This window comes from Myxine glutinosa, chromosome 1 (genome assembly GCF_964187855.1).
Source record: "Myxine glutinosa chromosome 1, kmMyxGlut1.1, whole genome shotgun sequence".
NCBI classification, from domain to species: domain Eukaryota; kingdom Metazoa; phylum Chordata; class Myxini; order Myxiniformes; family Myxinidae; genus Myxine; species Myxine glutinosa.
Genome location: NC_136261.1, coordinates 204,506,491 through 204,531,804, shown reverse-complemented (window position 1 = coordinate 204,531,804; position 25,314 = coordinate 204,506,491). Strand labels below are relative to the sequence as shown.

At 47.5% G+C, this 25,314-nt stretch overlaps 1 protein-coding gene across 4 annotated transcripts in view; it reads right to left on the bottom strand.

The window, feature by feature from the left end:
• Window positions 1-299: 299 nt before the first annotated feature.
• CWF19L1 (CWF19 like cell cycle control factor 1) overlaps window positions 300-25,314 on the bottom strand; it is a 44,254-nt gene continuing 19,239 nt past the window's right edge. For 3 of the 4 annotated variants that reach the window (XM_078782654.1, XM_078782646.1, XM_068125641.2), the window contains exons 9-13: window positions 6,468-6,547; window positions 5,964-6,173; window positions 5,691-5,807; window positions 3,219-3,316; window positions 300-3,088 (exon numbers count right to left, since the gene is read on the bottom strand). In XM_078782654.1, coding sequence (XP_078638780.1) covers window positions 2,944-3,088; window positions 3,219-3,316; window positions 5,691-5,807; window positions 5,964-6,173; window positions 6,468-6,547 — 650 coding nt within the window. In that variant the 3' untranslated portion in view covers window positions 300-2,943. The remainder of the gene's footprint in view (window positions 3,089-3,218; window positions 3,317-5,690; window positions 5,808-5,963; window positions 6,174-6,467; window positions 6,548-25,314) is intronic. The other variant, XM_078782641.1, reaches the window with a different exon arrangement.

Genomic DNA, 25,314 nt, shown 5'->3' with positions numbered 1-25,314 from the left:
CACCAGCCCAGAGGGGAGAGCAGTATTCCATTGAGCTGCGGATGAAAGCTTTGTATGTGGTGAAGAGCTCAGGTGTGCCAAGCAAGGACTTAGCACGACAGAATAAACGGGTACCATCAGTCGGGTTCGGTTTCCATGTTGAGAAAGCAAGCTGGTTGATGCCAACCGCCTTTCCATGAGATTCAGAGTGTCAGGGTCTCCAGGAGGGGAATATGAAAGCTACAGATGAGATGGGATAAACCAGTGCATGAGAAAAGTAGACTTTTGTGAAATATTCCCAGTAAAAGAAAGTGAAAGTATTTTACAAAACAATCCATTTTTATTCTCATAAACTACAACTCAAATTTTCATTGGAAGAGTTATATTTTCTGACAAAAAATGTAGTTGGTATTCAAAAGTCCAAACACCCGGCCTCTTCACATTCACCGATATCCAAAAGAGTGCATTCACCACGTGGTTGTTGTCTTATAAATAAAGAACAAAATTTATCTGGTTTTGGTTAAATTTTAAAAACCTTTTACAAAACAATATAGGCCAAGTATGCACACCAGGAAAATGCAAGGCCAGAGACTCACAGGAAAGCTCAGAGGGAACACACACATTAGAACGGTCTAGTCCAAGTTCAATTCCTGGTAAACAGGAAAGCCAGAAGGAACCAATTAAGTACATTGCAAGAGACAAGTTAGCATCAACTCGAAAACACAGTCCATCACCATGGCAATGCCAAATCATTTAACAAAGCTACAAATGACATAAGACTGCCGAATTATCAAATAAGTTTTAAGAAACATAAAAACAAGTCAGGAGACGACGATGGTTCACGAGCGAGCGGTATTCAATGACAAAGGTCAAAACCAACATTGAAAATATATAAATAGGAATGTATTATCTGTTAAGAGGTTAGTTAGCTACACAATACCGAAAATTTGGTTCGATTCCGACAACTTTGAAACTTTGACCTTTGCGACCTTCAAAGGTCAAAGATTCTGAAATTTGTTGGAAAACTTGTATTTCATGATGTATGTGATAATATAAGATCATGTACGACATTTCACCCTATCAGGAAGCGAACAATGTAATAAAACAATCAAAAATCGACTTTTCTAAATTTCGTGACCTTGTGACCTTGACCTTGGGGCGAAAATGAAAAATCGAGCTCCGTGGGGCTAGACACATGACATTGGCCGAACCAAATACTGAAACCCCTGTCAGATTCCACCAAACCCCTCGGAGAAGATGTACCTTGAACTCGATTACCCCCTAAAAAGACATTTTTTTCGGGCGTGGCTACACCCACAATGGGTGCAATACGCCCACTCTAGGCAGGACACAACTAGATCATGATATGAACCTCCCACCCAAGTTTCATCAAGATCGGATGATATCATCGGGTAGTTATGCTGCGGACAGACAGACACACACACAGACACACACCCATGATGAATATAGTGGTCACTCTGTTTGATAACTCGTGAACCAATACTAACAGAAGGCCTGCCATTCACTTATCTCTGCCACAGATGGTGGACGGAGGTTATGTTTTCACCTCTGTCTGTCTGTCTGTGAACAAGATATGTAAAATTAATTTGTGGACGAATTTGATGGACAGGTTGGGTGTGCGACAAAGATTAATCGATTCGATTTTGCTGAAGATCCAGATATGAGAATTTTTAAAGTCGTTTCATATGCAGCCGAAATGGCTGCTGGTTGCATCATTTTCTGGAAGTGTGGCTGTGCCACTGATGCAGTGCCCCTGTTACCAGTCAGCTGGTACTCATTTTGCTAACCTCGATAGGATGACAGGCTGAGTCATCCCACGTGGTGTTAATTCAACGGCCCCGACAGGGGGCTCGAACTCAACACCCTAAGATCTTAAGCTAGCCAGCCACCTTAACCGTCAAGCTAATACCAGACTTGCTTTTTTGAATTGATTCTTCGCCATTACTACGTCGGAGTGGCGACCCGTCCAAGATCGTGCCCTATAGACTAGGAAACTGCTTCAGCAGCCCTAGACATCTGAAGATGAAAAAGGAGAGTGCTTCTTCACCGTTGAGTGATAGGACTAACATGATATATCGCACAATATCTCAAAAGGTTATGGACGGATTTGGAAAAAACAACAACTTGGTGGACAGGTGGGTGTCTGCCAAGGACGAATTGATTCGGTTTTGGTGAAGATCCAGATACGGATCCAATTTTTTTTTTCTACCTTCGCCACCTAAAGTGGATGTGGATGGAGGTTATTTTTTTCACCCTTGTCTGTTTGTCCGTGAGCAGGATATCTCAAAAACTTATGGATGGATTTGGATGAAACTTCTTCGACAGGTTTGGTGTGTGAAAACGACAAATTGATTCGGTTTTGGTGAAGTTCAGGATACGATAAAAAATTTTTTTATTTTAACAAGTTGGTTTCTATCTATGATTTTACAACTCCTTCCTGTATTTTACTGTCTTCCATAAGCCATGACGTAGGTGTAGAAATGTAAATTAAAAAGAAAAAAGAATTCACCTTTGGTAGACATGGTATTTACATGGTATGTGCAAATGTCATACGGATCATACGTACTGATGTTCCTAGATATCACCATGGCTCCTCTGTACAGGTCTATACATCCTAGTTTTATAAAATACATATTCAAAAAAAATTGTAATCTTAAAAAGACAGCACCAAAGAGCCAAATGAGGTTTGGAAGAATGCTGAAGAGGAAGAGGAAGCCACGCACATACGTGCGCACACACGCACACGCCAAAGGAAGGATGGGCAAGATTACCTAGAATAGACAGTGAAAGAATAATAAACACGGTTTATTATTCTTTGTTTACAAAGTCTATTTTATTATTAAATGTTATGAGTGTGTCACATGATGGCCAGGCTTAGATGTGGGTAAAAAGGAGGAGATAGAGATGGAGGTGAGTGAGATGCACATGAAGCAGGTTAAGAGCCTAGTTTGTGAGAGTGAAGTCAAAAGGGGAGAACATCTTCCGGAAAGCTGCAGCCTGCATCTCCTCCGTCTCACGGCCATCTTGACAGGCTCTCCAGTCACTTCGCTCAGTTACATTAAGCAGGCATTTATGAGCCAGCACCTCCCTGCAGAACACAGAGATGGGCAAGATTGAAAATTCTTCAACTATGGAGTTCAACTGAAAAACCATGACAAACAAAAGGCAAGATTAATAACAGCCAAAAGATGGACATTACTGACCATACAATTTTATACCTTCCAAAATGCAAGGGAAACTTGTTGCGAATCCGATGCAGAAGTTTCTGACCACTGTCAAGCTCCACGTAAAAATACGGAGCACCCACGGGGACAACCTGCAGAATATTAAAATATTTTTTGTGCATCATCCACAAAAGACAAAAAGGAACAGATGATGGAAAAATACATGAAGGTTGTCTCCCGCCCATCCGACAAGGCCGGAGAAGGGGCACGTTAAAATGAGCTCCGTCCAACCAACCATCTATCCATGTACTTTTGTGTACGTGATATTTCAAAAACTGTTGAACAAGTCGCTTTCATATTGCAGATATCTATTCCTCAGAACATGATGTCAACTTGATTAGATCACGGCAGTGATTGGCTGAATTCTGTTGCCATGGCAAACATCTCGGGTACCGGCTTATGTATGCGATATTTGAAAAAACGTTCACTATTTAGCTTTCATATTACACATCTAATCTTTGTACCACCCAAAAGGCAGGGGATCGAGAGTATCAGATCCTTGTTAATGTAGTGACGTTTTCCTGGAGGACACAAGTACAACATTGCAATGTACAAGGTAAAAGGGGGAGGGAGAGGGGCCTCCCTGGTCATGTACACATGTACAAAAAGAAAAACAACAATAAATGTTCTCAACCAAATGTTGAGAGGTACGCCAACCATATTGGGAAAGAATATGAAGCAAAACTCCCCCTTTCACTCCCTTTATAAGGGGAGCATCTGGATGGGGATCACAACCCCATGAGACCTTGCGCTTCTGATTCATCATACCAAATTTGGTCCATATCGGTCTGGTAGTTTGAGGAAAAGATATATGCTTCAGTCAAATGTTAACGGACGTACACTACCGGTCAAAAGTTTTCGAACACTTCAATTTTTCCAGTTTTTATTGAAATTTAAGCAATTCAAGACCAGTGAATAACCTGAAATGGTACAAAGGTAAGCAGTAAACTGCTTGAGGTAAAAAAAAAAAGAAGAGTTTAGGTTAGCAAAAACGGGAAAATAAAGCCAAGGTGTCAGTGAGTACAGTTTCCTACACCATCAAAAGGCACTTGTAAACTGGAGGAAACTCTGACAGGAAGAGGTCTGGCAGACCCAAAGCCACAACAGAATCAGAAGACAAGTTTCTGAGAGGCAATAGCTTGCATGATAGGTGGCTCACAGGACAACAGCTTCAAGCACAGCTTAACACTGGTCGAAGTAAGCAAGTCTCAGTTTCAACTGCGAAGAGAAGACTTCGAGCTGCAGGTTTGACAGGTTGAGTGGCAGTAGGAAAGCCATTGCTAAGATGGCAAAATAAGAAAAAGAGGCTTGCCTGGGCATGAAGTACCGCCAGTGGACTACTGAAGACTGGAAAGAAAGTCTTATGGACCAATGAATCAAAATTGAAATCTTTGGTTCATCACGCAGAGTTTTTGTACGCCGTCGAGTAGGCGAAAGGATGGTTCCTCATTGTGTGACACCAACTGTCAAACATGGAGGAGGAAGCGTGATGGTCTGGGGCTCTTTTGCTGGATCCAGAGTCGACGACTTGCACAGAGTGACTGGCACCCTGAACAAAAATGGCTACCACAGCATTTTGCAGCACCATGCAATACCCTCTGGTATATGCATAGTTGGTTAGGGGTTCATCCTTCAGCAAGATAATGACCCTAAACACACCTCCAGGCTATGTCAAAGCTACCTTCGAAGAAAAGAACAAGATGGTAGGCTTCAAATAATGGAATGGCCAGCACAGTCTCCAGACTTAAACCCCATCGAGCTGGTTTGGGATGAACTGGATAGAAGGGTGAAAGCAAAGCAACCTACAAGTGCAACACATTTGTGGGAACTTCTGCAACAGTGTTGGGAAGAACTTCCGGTACAATATTTGATTTCCATTGTAGAAAGAATGCCACGAGTGTCTGTACGGTGGTTATATCTGCAAAAGGTGGCTACTTTGCCGAGTCAAAAATTTTAATTAAATTTTGTTAAACAATATGATTCTATGATTTCTTTTTATCTCCAATTGTTTATTTGTTCTATGCTTAAGTTCAGAGTACATTGAGACATTAAACTGCGTAAATTTCAATAAAAACTGGAAAAATTGAGCTGTTCTAAAACTTTTGACCGGTAGTGTAAGTGTATGTACGGCCAGACTCCTGGACCCATTCTATGAGGATATTTCGAGAAATAACCTAAAAATGGATTACATGAATTATTTCTTACATAAACAGACATATTAGCATTCTAAACCACAAGATGACAAACTTCATCTACTATTCTGAAAACGTTTTTGGAGCATTCTTCAAAAATACAAAAGTTCTCAGATCTCTTGAATGTCACAATTGTTGATCTCCAGCTAACTAGCAATCGGCTAAACACTCATTTTGGCAAAAGCACTTTGATCCTTCAAAACACTTAGATTATAATCATCAGGAACACAAGGTTAACATACAGAATGTACTTGTTGAAAAAAAAGAAGCAAACCTGAGAAAGGTCAGAGCTCTCAGGAATTTCTTGCAAATCTAAGCCTCTGAACTTGGCGTCTTTCTCAAAGGCTTCCTTTATATCCTCAGTGGAGCAGCGACTTGGAACACCCACCACCTGGAGTGTAAGGAGATAGACGAGGAAGATGCACACAAGTGTGAGTTGCAGCAAGTGTGTGAAGGCTGACAAAATGCATGGGTCATGATTTTTGTACACAGGTGCCAAGGATTCGAGAAGCTTAGATTTCGTGATAGGTTTTATGGTGGTTGTGACCTGCAACTGTAGATGTACAGAACGGTAGTTTCTCTCAAACACGACGGCTCGAGCTCCACGAGACTCGTGGAAGAGTTTGAGTGAGCGGATAAACTTGTGAGCCTCAGCCAATGCTGGGGGAGGCAGAGTTGGGGAAGAGGGGTGGTGGGAAATAGGGGACAGAAGCATATGCTCTGGAGTAAGAGGTCCTTTGGCCAGTGCCATGTACATCTGAGGGTGGACAAGAGAAAAGCGAAAGGGGTGGAAAAAAAAAAAGCGGTTCTAAGTTGTATGTGGTGGAAGCTGTCTGAAGGGTTGAAGGGGTTGGGAGCTGTTGAAACAGTAAAGTGCGAAATGTTACAAAGGTTATGATTTTGGAACAAGATGGAAATGTAGAACAATTTGAATGGAATTCAGTAGAGGGAGTAGAGGTGTGCAATGCAGTACATTCAAAATCTAGGAAATAAAAACTGTGTGGGCTGTGCGTATGTTCAAAAAAAAAAGGTTTTCTTTTGAAGGACTCACATGTTCAGCGATGCTCACCACCAGGTGTTTCTCTACATTTGGAGAGGCCAAGCAAAACCAGCAGGAATCAGGAGTTACTGCTGCAGATGATAGAAAACAGAGGGGGAGGTGATGCGTTAAAGTAGATATAATTACATGGATTATTGCAATTGTTGATATTTTGGTCTATTAGAGATAATGCTCAATCTAGCACAAAATAGATGTAATATAGCACATAAGAAAAGCATCAGGCTAGACACTTACAATATATAGTCTAGAAGCATGGCAACAGCAGCTTGATGTTGGTGTGTGTGTGGTGTATTTTTTTTTCATATCCACTGCAGCCACTCGCTTGTATTAACAGAAAATGATAGGAACTCAACACCTCTCAGTCTCATCCACAAATTATGATAAAAATACTATTTGAATCAGATTTCACACGAGCAACGGCAGGTTAAAGGTGCCCAGATGAGCAGAAACAGGTCACTGGAAATGCACACTAACCTTAACAGCACATGCACAAAAGGCCCCATTCGCATTGATACGTCATTTTGAAAGTCAAGTATTACCATATTTATACAATTACTAGCAGTTTTCCCACCGTGCAGTGAGTGGAGTTTGCATGTTATTTACGAAATGAAAGGTCTGAAGGTCGAAAGGTTTAATAACCTGAGAGATCTAAAGGTCAACATGAAAGGTCTAGACATAGTCACGGTGCAATAATGTGAAATGAATAGGCCTACGCCCAAATCAAAATGGTTTTAGGCCCCTTCGATCTACATCTTCTCAGATCCTTCCTTTCAGGAGCATCATTGAGGAAGTACATAACCACCAAAAAGAGGCTGTAATCATCATCATAGACTTCGACTCCATTGACAGGATTAAACTTTTCCAAAAATTTTACACATATGGCATCCCTGAGTCGATTGTGAAGTTATACAAAGTATGTAGGAAGATGTCTCTGCAGTGGTATTAACTCCTAAACTAGACACTGCAACTTTTCAAATCGATAATGGAGTTCTTCAAGGTGACCCGCTCGCCCCTTACATGTTTACCATTGCCTTGGCCCTAAATACTGTGATTGAAGACTGGTATGATTGAACTCCCTCTCCCAGCATAGAAGTCACAGACATCCAGCCCAGCACATTTCTGACTTCGACTTTGCTGATGACATAGCCTGAGTGCCTCTCAGACATGCCTCTCAGACATGTTAAGCGAAGCTGAACTTCTACTGCACATGGTTGAAGCTGCTGCTCGGTCTATTGGGCTCATACTCAATGCTGAAAAGACAAAGCATATGCACATCAATCCTTCGGCTGAGTGTGGTCTACTTAAAGTTGCCGGAAGTCTGATAGAGTGAATGACTTCAAATATCTCAGCTCCCATACTAAAACATAGCGTGATTGAGATTGCAGACAAGCTCAGGATGGGGCAACAGTTCAGGACCTATATAAAGTTTTAGAGATCTCCAGTTCACAGAGAGAGTAGTTGCTTTGTAAAGTCCTGATCGTTTCTTGGCAACACCATATAACTAACAGGGATCTGTATGGTCCTTTGCCCTGCATCTCTGTTATTGTGAGGGAACACCACCATCGCATTGCTGGTCATGTGATGCAACATGAAGAACTTGCAAAGAAAGTTCTACTCTGAAGGCCCGAGGAACGAGAAGGGGCCGTCCTCTCATAACCCTTTGATACATCACTGAGAAGGACACCAGCTTGAGTGGCTTTGATTTAGTCAATGCTGTTTCATCGAGAATCTTGGAAAAAAGTCATCATGTCACCATGATAAGTGTATGCCGAAATAAAAAAATTAAAAAATTGACATGCTCACGGTCCAATGCAATGTAATAAAATTGATAGAAGAACAGTACTGTACTCAGTTCAAAAGGTACGAAATCAACTGACGTCCTCACATGGGTCGACTGAGGCTTGAGACTATATATATATATTGTTGCGGATATGGGATTTGCATCCATCCATATCCGCTTGTAAATATTCCCCTATTTCCTCAATACTTCCCAACTCTCCCCAATCCCCCATTCCCCCATTCCCTAGTCCCATTTTCTGTAAACAACACTCTGTAGACCCGACCTCCCCCTATTTCCCCCATTAAATGTCGCACCCAGGTTCACCGCATCTCATGTAAGACAACTATAGGACATCTTGCTAGTTATTCTTAGTCTATGTCAGTTAAGGATTCGTTTCCATTAATTCTGACCCTTCGTTGCACCAGAATGTGATTGTATGGCACTATTACGAAGTTTAGGACCTCCCAATACCTCCCCGCAGCTCTTCCTCACAGTTCAACAACAACAACAACAACGAGCGCAAGGAGTGCGCGTCCTCACTCCGGCTTGGTAGGAGTGGTGGGAGGGCACCAGGCCTTCCCAACGAGCCGCCATCGGACATGTGCTCGACGGGGTTACCCAACAGGGGCGGAACGTGGCTCCCTGTCGGCTCCTCGTCAAGGGCGGAGCCCGGTAACCCCCGCACCCAATGGAAGCGGCGGACCGGCCCCAGTGGGGCGGAACCAACCAGCCGAGGGCGTGTCACTCCCCGCTGAGCATGCGCAGTGAGAGGGAGGTGACGTCAGATGCGCGCCGAGCTGAGAGAAAGCAAGACGTCCCCTCCGAGCGCTGTGACACCTCCCTGCATCTTTGGACTGTGTTTATCCTGTCCCCGAGCCAAGGTGCACCTTGTGCCATCGACCTACCTGTCCCTTCCTGCCATCAATCCCTGTGTAAGTCTACCTTGTCCGTTTGTCCGTGGTCTGTCTGGGTATAGATAAGACTGTATTTAAGTGCCCATCTCTTCTGTGTCTTTACCTCACTCTGCCTTGTAATCTACCCCCTTTTCTCCACCACTGTAATTATACCCTCCTCCGGAGGTCTTGAGAACTGTACCCCTTGCGTCGTTTCATCTATCCCAGTCGTCGTGTCCTTTCTATCATTGATTTGGCATAGCGCGATTTGGCCAACGTCTGGGTGAATCGGGTGAGTGTAAGGGAAGAAACGGGGAGCAACTGTTCGGTCGCGGAGCCTTCGCTCGGCAAACAACATCCAATCCGCGGTCCGTAACAACTGGTGTCGGGGAGTGAGATACGAGGCCCGAACCAAAAAAAAACAAAAAAAAAAAACATCTAGACAAAATTTGGTCAAAATTACAAAGTACCGAAATTGCTTTTGTTTTACAAAAACCCGAATTTTGAAAGTCGCGCTATGGGAGATCAAGACGGCTGGGTTCCGGTAGAGGAGAGTGAGGCAGGGTCGATCCAGGACCAAATTGAGGGACATGAGGAGAGCGAAGCAGTGAGGGCGGCAGGTTCGCAAAATGGCGGCGCTGGGCATGGGGAAGAGGAGCGCGAACAACAGGTCGGCGCCGCGCAGGGGATTGCGGTAGCTGTACCCGTGCCGCCGATGGACATGCAGGTCCTCATGGCGCAAATAGGGGCCCTGTTGGCCCAGAATAGCGACAATTGGAACAAAGAATGGGCAAGCAATTAAGGAATGACATGGGGTCCAATAGCGAGAAATTGAGGGAGGACATGGGGGCCCAGATCGGAGGGTTAGGGAGTAGAATAGAGGGATTAGGAAACAAATTTGAGGGACTAGACAACAAATTTGAGAGATTAGACAATAGATTAGGGGAAATACAGGAGGGGTTAACGGGGGTAGAAAACAGAATGGCCGCTCAAGAGAATCAAATGGAAGGGATGAAAAAGGGGTTAGAGGGGTTAGAAAACAGTATGGAAGGCAAATTGAGGGACATGAGGGACCAAGCGGAAAGGGAAGTTAAACAAATGGGGCAGCAGATAGAGGGGGTCAGAATGGGGGTAGAAACTAAATTGGATGCTCACAGGGAGGAAATGGAGCAGATGAGGGTGGCATCTGGGCAGGAGATGCAAGTGATGGGAGGGGAGATCAGAAGAGGTGTGAGTGAGGAGGTCGGAGGAGTGCGCGAGGAGGTGAGGCACTGTGAGGAGCGCATGGAGAAGGAGGTGAGAAAGGGGACTGTAAAATTGCAAGGTGGTATAGAGGAGTTGACGCTGGGAGTAGAACAGCTGACAGTGGGACAAAAGGAGTTGGGGGACCAGGTAAAGAAGAACACAGCGGTAATAGAGGGTTTAAAATCAACACAGAAGGAGATGAAAAAGGACGTAGGGGTAATTAAAAAAGAGTGTCAGACGGTACATGAGGACCTGACGAGGAAAATGAACAAGGTGGTAGACGTGATGGAGGTTAAAGAGCAGGAGGTGCGGGAGCACATAGAAAAAAATAAGGTGGAGTTAGAGGAAGAACTTAAGGGGGCGCACGAGGAGATGAAGGAGGTGAAGCAGAAATTAGAAGAAGTGGAAGAAGGGGTGAGCGAAATTAAGAAGCGACGGAGAGAGGATAAGAAAGAGATAAAAGAGGAAGTAAAAGAATTGGTCCAAAGTCTGTGTTCGGATCGTGATGATGTGCTCATTAACCGGATGAGGGATTCGCAGGTGATGGAGGAGAAGCGAAGAGAAAGAGGACCCGGTGTAAGTGGGGACCAATATGGTCGTGCGTATGATGCGCCAGGTGATTTAATAAGCTTGGGGGTCGAGATGGACCCGGATGTTCGTGAGAGGCCAAGAGTGAGGTGTATGGCTGGTCCGGAGTGTATGGAACGAGGGTGCGAGCAAGAGGGTCCGGTGATGGGAGAGGTGCGAGGTGTGAGTGAGCAAGGTTGTGGTGGTATGGAATGGGTAGCGGGTTGCGGAAGCGTGACCCATGCATCGACACCAACAGGGGTAGTTTTTAGAGGGACAGGGGAGGCACGGGAGCCCCTTGGGGGTAATGTACTGTGGGGGCCCGGCCGGTTCGGCCCCCCGCTGACCCCGCAAGGGGCGACGCACGGGGTCCGGCAGGCGGGCAACGACTCGCATACGAGGTGGTCCCACAAGGTCCCACTTGCGCCGTATGACGGCAAGAGTGATCTACGAGCGTACCTGGCGCAGTTTGACTGTGTGTGTAAGGGCAACGGTTGGGGTGAGGACGAAGGTGGAGTACACCTGGTGGCCGCATTGCGCGGCGCGGCGGCGGAGGTGCTGACGGCATTACCACCGGGTGCTCTCACCCTGCCAGCCCTCCGCGACGCCCTAATTAATCGATTCGGCATTGAACAGCAGAGTGAGCTTGTTAAAGCTCAGCTCGCGCTGCGAAAACGCAAGCCCCAGGAAGCCATCGGGGAACTTGCCCACAACATTCGCCGCGCAGTGGGGATCGCACATGCTAACATGGCAGCGGATTCCCGGGAAAGCCTGGCGCTGGACCATTTTATCCAGGCCCTCCCGGATATTGAACTCCGGCAACAGCTCGCCATGTGGCGCCCGCAGACTCTGAGCCAGGCGGCTGACGCTGCAGCCCGTTGGGAAGCAGCGAGGCCCCTGGCCCGGGGGAGCGAGCGTCACGCAGTGGCGGTCCGCCAGGTGGGACCCCCGATGGAGGGAGGACCCCTTAGGGGGCCCACCCCCGACGTGAGTCCTGACCTGGCGGGCATGGTCCGGAGGCTGGTGGACCAGCGCCTGGCGGGACCTGGACCATGGCAGGCGGCCCCGGAGGTGGCCCGCGGTGGACCACGAGCGGGTAATCCAATTCGGACCTTCAGGGGGGGGAATTTGGAATTCCGGAGACAAGCACCTTATCAGGTGAGGTGCTATACTTGCAACCGTCTGGGTCACCTGGCGCGGCACTGTCGAGCCACGTGCCGGGATGATCCCCGGCGGTTGAGGTCCTCAAGTCCGCCCAGGGGGGAGCGGGTTAGCCGACCCCAGACACCCCCCCGCCAGACCCCGGGAAACTAGAAAGCCTTACACCGGCGAGCAGGCGCCCCCGTGGATTGCCTCGGCTTTAGCTGCCGAGGCGGGACCCAGTACCTCTGAATAAGGGGGGCTTATTAGTGCCAGAGGACTGGGGGATTGATGAGCAATGGGCCCGGTGGGTAAGGGTGGCATCCCTGCCACCCTTCCCATGATGCGGGGCAAATGCGCTATAGTTTATGGGGTGGCTATGACAACCGAGCCAGGGAGGACTTGGTTATATTGATAGGGACTAGAGGTGACTATAGGTGACAAGATTTTAGTTAGTGACAAGGATACCTGTAGTGGGGACGTCGTAGCTTAGTGTTTGATAATGACGTGGGAGCGCTGAGTGTAAGGGAAGACGGAGGAGCGCGAGTTTTAGAAGGGAGTAGACAGAGCAGATGATGCAGTTTGAATGGAAGTGCTGGTGAGCAGCTTCAAATGAGGCATCGGTGAGGCAATGCTCCGAGGTGTGTGTGAGTGTACAAGTGATGAATGAGAGAGCATTGCGGATGAGTGTCATGGTGAGTAGTGAGTGTTGTGGATCAGCGCGAATGCGCTTGGGGGAGAGAAGGGTGCAGGCGGCACCAAGTATGAGAGCACAGGTGTGCAAGTACAGGTGTGTGGAATATATGGAGCAGAGAATGAGTGGTGTGGAGAGAGTTGGAGTAAGTGGTACGGAGTGGTGTGCGTGGTGCGAAGGTGTGGATGGGGGAAGAGTGGACCCCCATCACGGATACCCGGGGCGGGTAGTGTAAGTGTTAGGTAGAGGGTATAGGTAAATTGTGGTTGGATATTGGCATCTGTGGTGTGGGTGGAAGAATGATGATTGGATGGGTGCATTGGTGTTGTGGAAATGGCTGGGCGTGTAGCCTGTTAGTGTGTGTAGTTGGTTTGGGCTCTCCACCACTGTGAGGATGTCGGCCAGGTGGGCTCTGGGAGCCGGTAGTAGTTGTTGTGGATGGGGCCCGAGGATCCGGAGGACGGACCCGGGTAGCCCAGTGCCAGAGGGCACCGAGTGGGGTGACAGAGCCAGGAGGGGCCTTCCCCAGTTAGTTAGGTTAGGGTGAGGAGCTAGGTAAGCTCGGGTGGCAACTGCAGTGCTGGAGGTGTGCAGGTGGGTAGACCTGCTGGGAGAGCTACACGTCGCAGCCCAGAAATTGTGCAAGGGCACCAGGAGATGAATCGGGGGAGTGAGACCCCAAATTGAGAAGCACCACAGTTTGGTCAATGGGAATTGGTTTTTAGAACCCATAGTGTAAGTTGGCCAATGGATTGGCAGGGAAAGACCCCGGGTAGTGTAAAGTGTGTTAATGTCATTGAGGAAATAGTTAGGATTGATGAACCTGTCGCACCATACGCAGCCACTTACCTGAGGTGATGATGATGACTCCACACCTGTGTTTTCTTTGTTTTGTTTTGCAGGAGATGAGAATTGCTGTTTGGATTTGTGAGACGCATCACGACGTGGATGAGACATTGGGGTGATTCCATCTCTCCCTCCTTAGGAGGGACTGATGATGAATTGGTGATGGCAAATTTTGATGTTGAGTTGGAGATGGCAAATTTTGATGAGAGTTGGAAATGGCAAATTTGATTGGTTAGGAGGGAGAGAAGACGAATTTGGTTTATGGGAGGAACGGGGAAGACAGTAGGGACGTTTGTTGATGTGTAAAGTAGATGTTTATGGGTAGTGTTGTGTTTTGTGGATACAGTAAGGGGTAAGGGAGGGGCAATGTAGGTTACCTGGTGGGGGGGGGGGGGGGGGGCGTACGGTAGGAACGTACCTGTCTCACCTGGTTCCCATGTGCCCCCAGTGTGCATTACCTTGTATTGCATGCACTTTTGCGCACTTACCACCTTACTCTCTTGTTTTCTTTTGTCTCCCACCTCCGAGGATCTGGCTTTGGGGCAGAGAGAGGAGAGAGAGGTGCTGGCTCCGCAGTTGTGGACCTGTACTTCCGCTGCTTGCTGCCTGGATCGATACACCATATGGACCGCAATTTTTGTGGCCGCCCACAATGGACCGCAGTTCTTTTGCGGTCAAGCACCACCCGTGGATGGACCTGGGTCAACGTGGCACCTATGCCATACAGGTGAACCACTTTTAGTTGGCCCCCCTGACGGCCACAATTCAGAAATGGACGCGGTTTGCGCCTTTCTTTATTTCTAAAGAAGCCAGAAGGCCAAGTGCACTCCATGAAGGCAAGACCAGCGGCAGAACATCGGCCGGCTGCGACACACCGGTGACCATGGACACTTGATTGTGCATTTTTATGAACACTTTATTGGTGCACCGGATGGTGCTGACTGTGCATAATGGGGTGGTGCTTTTGGTGCTTGGAAGGGGTGCTCTGCACATTATTAAAGGCTGTAGGGCCACAGGGCACTCGTGGGTTGGTGTATCAATGCTGGCATGCGTGCTCTCCCTATGCATAACATCTGCATTTGTTCCTCAAAGAACAGGTCCTGGATCGTAGTGTAAATATCAGTGTAGTCTTGTATAAATGATGCTCCCTACCGGCTGTATGTTTAGTTTGAGGATGCTTTCCGCGATTTGGTTATCCTGTGGGTGTGTTTCTGTTAGGAGAAGGGTGCAACGTCGCAGGGGGACATATTTACTCATTTGTGAACATCTGTAAAACTGTCGCACTCAGGGTTGAGTTAATAGTAGAGGGAACTACATCTGAGTGCCACACTAAAGTAGGTAAATTTTATCGGGTCGGGACGCCCCGAGGTCGAGAAGGGTGCAGTGTTGCGGATATGGGATTTGCATCCATCCATATCCGCTTGTAAATATTCCCCTATTTCCTCAATACTTCCCAACTCTCCCCAATCCCCCATTCCCTAGTCCCATTTTCTGTAAACAACACTCTGTAGACCCGACCTCCCCCTATTTCCCCCATTAAATGTCGCACCCAGGTTCACCGCATCTCATGTAAGACAACTATAGGACATCTTGCTAGTTATTCTTTGTCTATGTCAGTTAAGAATTCGTTTCCATTAATTCTGACCCTTCGTTGCACCAGAATGTGATTGTATGGCACTGTTAGGAAGTTTAGGACCTCCCAATACCTCCCCGCAGCTCTTCCTCACAGTTCAACAACAACAACAACAACGACGAGCGCAGGGAGTGCGCGTCCTCACTCCGGCTTGGTAGGAGTGGTGGGAGGGCACCAGGCCTTCCCAACGAGCAGCCATCGGACATGTGCTCGACGGGGTTACCCAACAGGGGCGGAACGTGGCTCCCTGTCGGCTCCTCGTCAAGGGCAGAGCCCGGTAACCCCCGCACCCAATGGAAGCAGCGGACCGGCCCCAGTGGGGCGGAACCAACCAGCCGAGGGCGCGTCACTCCCCGCTGAGCATGCGCAGTGAGAGGGAGGTGACGTCAGATGCGCGCCGAGCTGAGAGAAAGCAAGACGTCCCCTCCGAGCGCTGTGACACCTCCCTGCATCTTTGGACTGTGTTTATCCTGTCCCCGAGCCAAGGTGCACCTTGTGCCATCGACCTACCTGTCCCTTCCTGCCATCAATCCCTGTGTAAGTCTACCTTGTCCGTTTGTCCGTGGTCTGTCTGGGTATAGATAAGACTGTATTTAAGTGCCCATCTCTTCTGTGTCTTTACCTCACTCTGCCTTGTAATCTACCCCCTTTTCTCCACCACTGTAATTATACCCTCCTCCGGAGGTCTTGAGAACTGTACCCCTTGCGTCGTTTCATCTATCCCAGTCGTCGTGTCCTTTCTATCATTGATTTGGCATAGCGCGATTTGGCCAATGTCTGGGTGAATCGGGTGAGTGTAAGGGAAGAAACGGGGAGCAACTGTTCGGTCGCGGAGCCTTCGCTCGGCAAACAACATCTAATCCGTGGACCGTAACAATATATTGTAACGGATTTGGGAAATCCTGCACTTGGTGTAATTGTTGTAAATATCACCCTCTGTAAATAATAGTAATGATTCCTGTAAATACCTCCATTTGTGTAAAGGTCAAAGGTCGTCCCTTTAGCTAGTCCATGTACAAGCACGTAGCCAATTATAGAACCTCTCAATAGTTATATCATTATTATGTGTTCCAGTTTAAGGCTCTGTTTTCCATTAGTTGACTCTGCATTGCACCAAATGAAATAAGGTAGAATCCCCTTTCAATTGCCCCAGAACCTCCATTGCCAACTGCATTCGCCCTCCATTGAACACGCGGTCAACTTGGGGAAGAAGGGCGTGGCCCGCCCATCGTCATCAGGAGGTGGAGCCAGGAAGCCCTTGCGCCCAACCAGGACTCGGTGGGCACGGCTTGGTAAGGTGTGGCTATGGCTTGGTAAGGTGTGGCTATGGCTTGGTAGGGCGTGGTTATATAACCCGTCGAGGGAAGCCCCCACCGAGCAGATGATTGAGGGAGTCAGATGAGCGAGGGAGCACGAAGGCAGTTTCTGTCAGGAAGGCGCTTGAGTTGGTGAAGAGAGACGTGCAACCTGCGGGAGTACGAGTGAGGGAGACGCTGTTTCCAACCAGCCTTGCCACGTCAAGCTCCGACGCGCTGCTGCGAACATCCCGGCGTTGTGGACCCGAGGGTGGAGAGTCGGCGGCTGCTCACTCCCGGCCCAGCCGTTCTCCTGCGTCCAGCTGAACCTTCCTCTCCTTCCAGCCATTCGTTCCTGCCTTCATTCCCCATTCGTGTAAGTCTGACTGTCGTCTGTCTGTCTGTGTTGTCTGGGGTATAAGTTAAGCTGTACAAGTAAGCTTGTTTAAGTTAACCACTGCACTGTGTATCTGCTTTTCCATTGTCCCTGGAAATTACATTTCTTTTCTTCTCTTGCTTTGGTTGTGTGTAAATAATTAATAAATACCTGTGTTCTTTCTTAACCCCTTTTGCTTCTTCACATTCGGTCGCTTTAGAGATTTCCACATTGAGTCCCTGTGGTGCGATTTTGGCCAACGCATAAAATCGGGTTTAGTCTTTGCTAATGGTTTGAACCGCGGGCTGCTAAAAACCGCTCGGCAAATAACATCTTGCCCGGGGTTCGAGCGGAGTTACCAACCTGCCTTGTGAAGGGATTGCCGGAGGTGTACAGGAATCCCTTGACCAATCACTTCGGGCAATTCCACCCCACAGGGGAGCGGGGTAGCTTCAGGATCGGAGACGGCCAGTGCAAATGGAAGGGGGATTAACCCCCCCCCCCCCCCCCGCTAAGGGGAGCGCCATACTCCGTTTCCATATATATATATATATATATATATATATATATATATATATATATATATATATACTAGACGACCCATGACCCGTTGAGTCAATGTTATTATATATAATTAAGGGGTTACCATGGTTACAGTGGGGGTCAAAGGTCAACCTATGGCGAAGATATATAATTTTCTCACACTTTCTAATAGAGAGGCAAAATGCCATATAAAACTAAATTTACTGGTTCTAATTGCTTTTATTTATCAATCCTCACATAGAAGAGCAGTTTTTAGTAATGAGCAGTGAGGAGAAGACCCCTCAGCCAATGATGTGACCCCTCAGCCAATGATGCTGCCCCTCAGCCAATGATGCTGCACCTCAGCCAATGATGCCGCCCCTCAGCCAATGATGCCGCCCCGCATCCAATGATGCCGCCCCGCATCCAATGATGCCGCCCCGCATCCAATGATGCCGCCCCGCATCCAATGATGCCGCCCCGCATCCAATGATGCCGCCCCTCAGCCAATGATGCCGCCCCTCAGCCAATGATGCCGCCCCTCAGCCAATGATGTCGCCCCTCAGCCAATGATGTCGCCCCTCAGCCAATGATGTCGCCCCTCAGCCAATGATGCCGCCCCTCAGCCAATGATGTCGCCCCTCAGCCAATGATGTCGCCCCTCAGCCAATGATGTCGCCCCTCAGCCAATGATGTCGCCCCTCAGCCAATGATGTCGCCCCTCAGCCAATGATGTCGCCCCTCAGCCAATGATGTCGCCCCTCAGCCAATGATGCTGCCCCTCAGCCAATGATGCCGCCCCTCAGCCAATGATGCCGCCCCGCATCCAATGATGCCGCCCCGCATCCAATGATGCCGCCCCGCATCCAATGATGTCGCCCCTCAGCCAATGATGTCGCCCCTCAGCCAATGATGTCGCCCCTCAGCCAATGATGTCGCCCCTCAGCCAATGATGCCGCCCCTCAGCCAATGATGTCGCCCCTCAGCCAATGATGTCGCCCCTCAGCCAATGATGTCGCCCCTCAGCCAATGATGCCGCCCCTCAGCCAATGATGTCGCCCCTCAGCCAATGATGTCGCCCCTCAGCCAATGATGCTACACCTCAGCCAATGATGCTACCCCTCAGCCAATGATGCTACCCCTCAGCCAATGATGCTACCCCTCAGCCAATGATGCTACCCCTCAGCCAATGATGCCACCCCTCAGCCAATGATGCTACCCCTCAGCCAATGATGTGACCCCTCAGCCAATGATGCTATACCTCAGCCAATGATGCTACCCCTCAGCCAATGATGCTACCCCTCAGCCAATGATGCTACCCCTCAGCCAATGATGCTACCCCTCAGCCAATGATGCTACCCCTCAGCCAATGATGCTACCCCTCAGCCAATGATGCTACCCCTCAGCCAATGATGCTACCCCTCAGCCAATGATGCTACCCCTCAGCCAATGATGCTACCCCTCAGCCAATGATGCTACCCCTCAGCCAATGATGCTACACCTCAGCCAATGATGCTACCCCTCAGCCAATGATGCTACCCCTCAGCCAATGATGTTACCCCTCAGCCAATGATGCTACCCCTCAGCCAATGATGCTACCCCTCAGCCAATGATGCTACCCCTCAGCCAATGATGCTACCCCTCAGCCAATGATGCTACCCCTCAGCCAATGATGCTACGCCTCAGCCAATGATGCTACCCCTCAGCCAATGATGATGATGATGCTACCCCTAGACGACCCATGACCCGTTGGGTCAATGTCAGTTTGAATAGATATGAGAATAGAACTAAAGCGAACGCTGGACATCATCGGGGAGATTATTTGGGCCAGCAAGCCATAAGGCTCACCTCTCCAGCGTTCTAAATCACTTACCTGTGACACGTGATTTCGGCCCTTATCTCCGATCACGTTGACGGAAATCACCACAGCATATCGTCAAGATCCCTCCAAAAGGCTCGTCTTTGTCACATACATCACGCAACGTGCGATCCACAGCCTCGAAACTCTCTCTCCTGATCATAGGACACTCATCCCACACGATGAGTTTTGTACTTCGAAAGAGGTCTGCGATAGTGGAATTTTTATCGATGTTGCATACGCCAATACGCCATCTTCCCTCGGTGTCAGAGGGATTTGGAACCTTGAGTGCGCTGTTCTTCCACCAGGCATGAGGGTAGCAGCTATGCCAGATGAGGCCACCGCAGGGCAACTTCTCCACTCGCTCTCACTTTAGAGAGAATCAGGTTAATAAGAAACGTCTTCCCTGTGCCTCCAGGCGTGTCAATGAAAATCATTGATGACTGATTCGTGCGGATGTTGCTATTCACGTCCATAGACGTGAGGTGTGATTCGTTGTCCGCATCCGTAGCGCCGTCGGAGGGTTGATACGACATTCTTCCTGCAAATAGTATTGTGTTTGTGCTATCGTTTTGCCGATCATCAAATGACAAATAAATTACATTGTGAAAATTAAAGATTTCAAATAAACCTATTTAAAGTGTATGCGCATATAAATAATAAAAAAAATCGATGAAATATCTCTCGGTAATTTCCTGAAACATATTTTACTTCCGGGTAATAATGTTGAATGAAATGACGAAGATATATACTGTATGCCTGTTATTTTAGGCGGTGTATTTTCGTATATCAACGTGGCGCGATTTTTAAAATATATCTCTGCAATTTCCCGTGTGTGCGTGAATGTTCTCAATTATTTCTTTTACCGAGTCTAAAACCATCGATAAAAATGAAATCAGATGGCGACTTAGATTGAAGATAAAGGCGTGAAACAGACTCAATGGCCTTGAAGATACAAGCCTTTCAGAATTCATTTCGTTCTATAAACGGAAACTTTCATCGGATTTTCTTCCCGTTTTTTTTCAACTGAGTTTAAAACTATGTTAGCGACTGTGAAAAATGAAATGATATATCGAATTTGATTTGAAATAAAACTGAGAGAGAGAGCAAGACACCACGGGCCTACAAAACAGGCCTCAAAGCTATGCAAGTTAATAAAATGGTGGATATTACTACTCTCTCAAAGGGGTAAAACACGCCCCCGGACCGATCGAATGTTACATACAAACACGCAAGATTTCAATTTTATAATTATATAGATAGATATATATATTGTTACGGATCTCAGAGACGGCACTCACCTTAGCAAGGGGGGGTTAATCCCCTTGGCCTGTTAAGCTGGCCGTCTCTGGTCCTGGTACTTATAACGCTCTTTTGCGGGGTGAAATTGGTCAGGGTTATTGGTCAAGGTGTTCTCCCGAATACCTTTACCAATCCCTCCGCAAAACAGGGAGACAAGTACCGCTCGAACCACGGACAAGATGGTATTTGCCGAGCGGTTTAGCAATCCGCAGCTCGAGCCATTAACAACGAACTAACCCGACTACGAGCGTTTGGCCAAAATCGCGCCACAGGTATTCAATCAGGGAAAAGACTAAAGCGACCAGATGAGAGGAAGCCAAAGAACCAAAAAGGGTAAAGGAAGAACAGGTTTATTTACTATCTACAAGAAATGAAGAAGAAACGAAAGGTGAGACTGTACAGGAAGAGGAAGAGGTAGATACACAGGGCAAACCTTAAAACAGTCTTAATTATCAAAGCCCAAGACAGACAAACAGACTCACACGACAGGGAATGGCAGGCAGGAATGACTGGACGAAGGAGAAGGGTCCAAGTGGGACAGCAGGGCTGGAAGGTTCGGGCAAAGGCACAGCAAGGAGGTCCGCTCCAGGTCCACGCTCCGGGCTGGAAGCGAACAGCCAGCAGCAGCTCCACGTATTCGGTTTCACACACGGTCGGACAATGTCAATTGACTACTGTATTGTTGTCGCCATCACGGACCCACTCTTCTGCCTCACGATCTAGCGGTATGCTCGCCTGGTACCTCCCTCATCTGCCGGATCACGTCTCTCTCTCGTGAAGCAGTCCCTCCCAGCCGCTTTTATTGTTCGTGTTGGAATCAAGCCGCCGGCTCTGATGACACGCCTACCAGTTGGCTCACCTCGGCGCTGGTTAGCCGGCAAAGGGCTCGCTGACTCCACCTCTGCCGATGCGTCGACATGCCACACCTTGTTCTGGTGGCTCCGCCCCCTTCTTCCTCGGCTTGACCGCATGGCAAATGGCGGTTTGGGGCCAACAACCGCATCAAGGCAAGGAGCAGCGAACGCTGCTGGCAAACGAAGTACTGGGGCCTATCTTATTTGATTAATGCAACGCAGATTCAACTATTGGGAAAAGATCCTTAACTGAAACACATAATAATGAAATAACTACGGAGAGGTCCTATGGTTCGCTACGTGTTGTACATGGACTAACTAGGGTGCGATCTTTAACAAGCCAATTGATGGGGATATTTACAGGGGAACATTTATAAGGGAAACATTTACTAAAATTTACTAGTGAAGGTTCTAATAACTGTAACAATATATAGTAAAATGCAGTGTGCGTTAGTGTGAGTCTCCCCCATAACTCCAAAACCATGAAACCTGGCAGCCCCAAACTTTGCATGCATACTTCTCAAACTTCAAAGGATTGCTTAAATGAAAACAGGGTATTTGGTTGTGTTAAAACACCCATTTTGAAGATGATTTAATGGGATGCTCATAACAAAAAACCCAAATAAGCCTTAACAAAATGGCATTCCGCCATCTTTGCCAGCCCTCTGTGACATTGCTGGGTTCTTAAGCTACCATTTTGTTTTGGCCTATTAAAATGTGACTTGGCTTGGAAATAATATCTACTCTCATGGACTAATTAAAGCGTATAATCAAAACCTGGCTTCAGATTTAAGAATCACATCCCATACACTTAATAAGTATCAAAATCTGGAATAAAATCTGAAAACGTTAGCATTAGCGATTCTTATAACCAAGTGTATTGATGCAGCAAAGCTGTTCTCCTCATTCTGCACAGTAGTCTAAATTCACACCTCCATAGAATAGTGGGTTTTTTTTTCCAAGTTGCAAAATACTTCAACTTTATTCCCATTATTAGTCCCCGACCGGTGCACACCGGAGGGGACTATAGGTTTGCACGCCGTCCCACCGTCTGTCCGTCCATCAGTCCATCAGTTTGTCAGTCTATCAGTCCGTCCGTCACGCAAAGAACAGTTTTCCGGACTTTTTTTCTAAACGCTTAACGCTAATGATTTCAAACTTGGTACATGGTTTCCTCATGATAAGTTACAGATCGAGTTCGAACTTCACGACGTTTCGATCATTTTTGACAAAGTTATGGCACTTTGAACTTTGGGAATTCTGATAATTCTGATGATCCTTAACTCAGTGCCATTTTAAGTTTTAATTTCCTTTAAAAAAGATTTTCTCTGCAATAATAGGACCGATTGAGATCAAATTTTCACCGTAGGGGGGACTCGGACTGTATAATATTTTAATGGTAATTATGACGTCAGAGGTCACGTGGTTCGGCCGCCATATTGTTTTTCATGAAAACACGAAAACCCATTTTTCTCTGCAACGGCTGAACAGATCGAGGCCAAACTTTGCAGGCAGAATCGCATACCCATGACGAACAAAAAAGTCAACGAGCATGATGTCAGGCATCACATGGTTTCAGAGTTATGACGTTTTTAAGCATGAACCTTTAAAACCGAGCTCCTCCATCATTTTTGATCCAATCGAGGGGAAACTTCACAGATCTGTTCAGCATGTCAGTCTACTAAAATGTCCTTTTGGAATTTGCGATAGGTCTCGTGGTTTGGCAGATATCGTTAATTAAACGAAAATATTTAAAAAATGGATATCTCTTGTTTATTCTAGAGTTCTCCTCAAGCCGTACCGCGCGCCCTCCGCCTCGTCTCGCAAACGTCAAAAGTGCGACACAGCGCGCGCTTTCGGGGAGGGGCGGAGCCAAGCCGAGCAACATATATATACACATCGATCATTGATCGTGAACCCGAAAATATAATAAATTACTGATATTTAGTAACTCGAAAGGTTCTTTATCAACAACTTATTTTCCAAGGAAGGACCAAAATAACCAAGGAAGAAGGAACTTATTTTCTCGTGCTTCTGCTGACCTGTCTGCAAGGTGTATAAATCGAAGTCCCGAGTGCGAATCACAGGTGAGCCCGTCCTGAGGTAATTAGCGATTGGGAACGATTCAGAACCTGTGGGTAAATAACCCTTGGTAATTTCCCCAACAGTTTTCCGGACGACAGACTGCCGGTAGGGGACATGTATTGCAGCGCAATACTCAGAATGCTTGTTGTGATTGTAAACGAACAGGATACGGGCTGCAAATCTTCCGGCATATATGTATGTATGTATGTATGCATAATTTTTTTTAATGTTCAAAGCTCGTCACAGACTATATAGTCCTCATCGAGGCCAGTCCTTAATTGAAGTAACTGCATTGATAAATGTGAGGAAAGAGAAATAAAAGAGAGAGAATGTAAAGGTGAGGAGTGTAAATGAGTAAGAAAAGTGTATGATGTTTGTTTGCAGAAAGAGAGATTGAAGCTAGCCCAGTCGGTATCTGCAGTTTGAGTGAGAGAGAAAGTAAGACCACCAATCCTGGCGGCGTGCAAGATGGTTCCGGGCACCACTGTAGACGCTCCTAAGTTAGAACAGTAAAAAAAAAAAAAAAAAAGGAACCCAACGTCGGCCTATGGTTGCCCTTTGAGGGGGGATTAGACCCCTTGTTTATTGCTGACCGACGTGGTCCCTGACGCCGTACCGCGACCTCCGGAAAGGCCGGTGCACAGCCCCGTTCGTACCGCGGACAGATGTTAATTGATTGCCGAGCGGTGTTTAGCAACCGTGGCACGAACTATTACCAAGACTAACCCGATTCATAAACGTTGGCCAAATCGTGCCACAGGTGCCCAATGGAGAAATCACAAAGACGACACGGATGTGAAGAAGAGGAAGACGAAGGAAAAAAGGGAAAATGCTACTATATTTATTCCTACTATTTACAGGACCAAAATAACCAAGGAAGAAGGAAAGATAATAAAATAAAGACAGAAGGAATCAAGGAGACACAGTGCAACGCTAGCTTACCTACAGTCTTAATTATACCCAGGACGAGACACACAAAACGGACGACAATCAAACTCACACGAATGGGGAAATGAAGGCAGGAACGATTCGGTGGAAGGAGAGGAAGGTCCAACGGGAACCGGAGCTGGAGCTTGATCCCGCACGGGACGTCGGGCGGGACCTCGACGGCCACCGATGCCACCGCAATCCAGCTCCCGCGTCGCAGCGGGTCGAAACTGCGTGGTCTCAAAGCTGGTGGTGGTGGACTCCAAGCTGATGGTGGTGGACTCAAACTGATGGTGGTGGACTCAAACTGATGGTGGTGGACTCAAACTGATGGTGGTGGACTCAAACTGATGGTGGTGGACTCTCTCTCTCTCACCTCTTGCGCGGCACGTATCTCGTCTCCTCTCTTGCGCGTCTCTTATCTCGTCTCCTCTCTTGCGCGTCTCTTATCTCGTCTCCTCTCTTGCGCGTCTCTTATCTCGTCTCCTCTCTTGCGCGTCTCTTATGGGGGGCGTCGTGGTGCGGGTTAAATAGGCCACGCCCTTCAACCTTCGCGAACCTACTCGACGGTTCTCCCCACGCCCTCTCAAAGCCAAACCCCTCGTTCTGGGTTGGTCGGCAAGGGCTGGCTCACTCCTCCCCTCTATGACGAGGTGGAGACACGCCTTTCTTCTCCGAGCCGACCGCGTGCTCAATTGGAGGCAAATGCAGTTGGTAATAAATGCAGTTGGCAATAAAGGCTTTGGGGGAATTTGAAAAAGGGGATCTATCTATTTGAATTCGGTGCAATGGAGTATTAATTAATGGAAGACAAAGCCTTA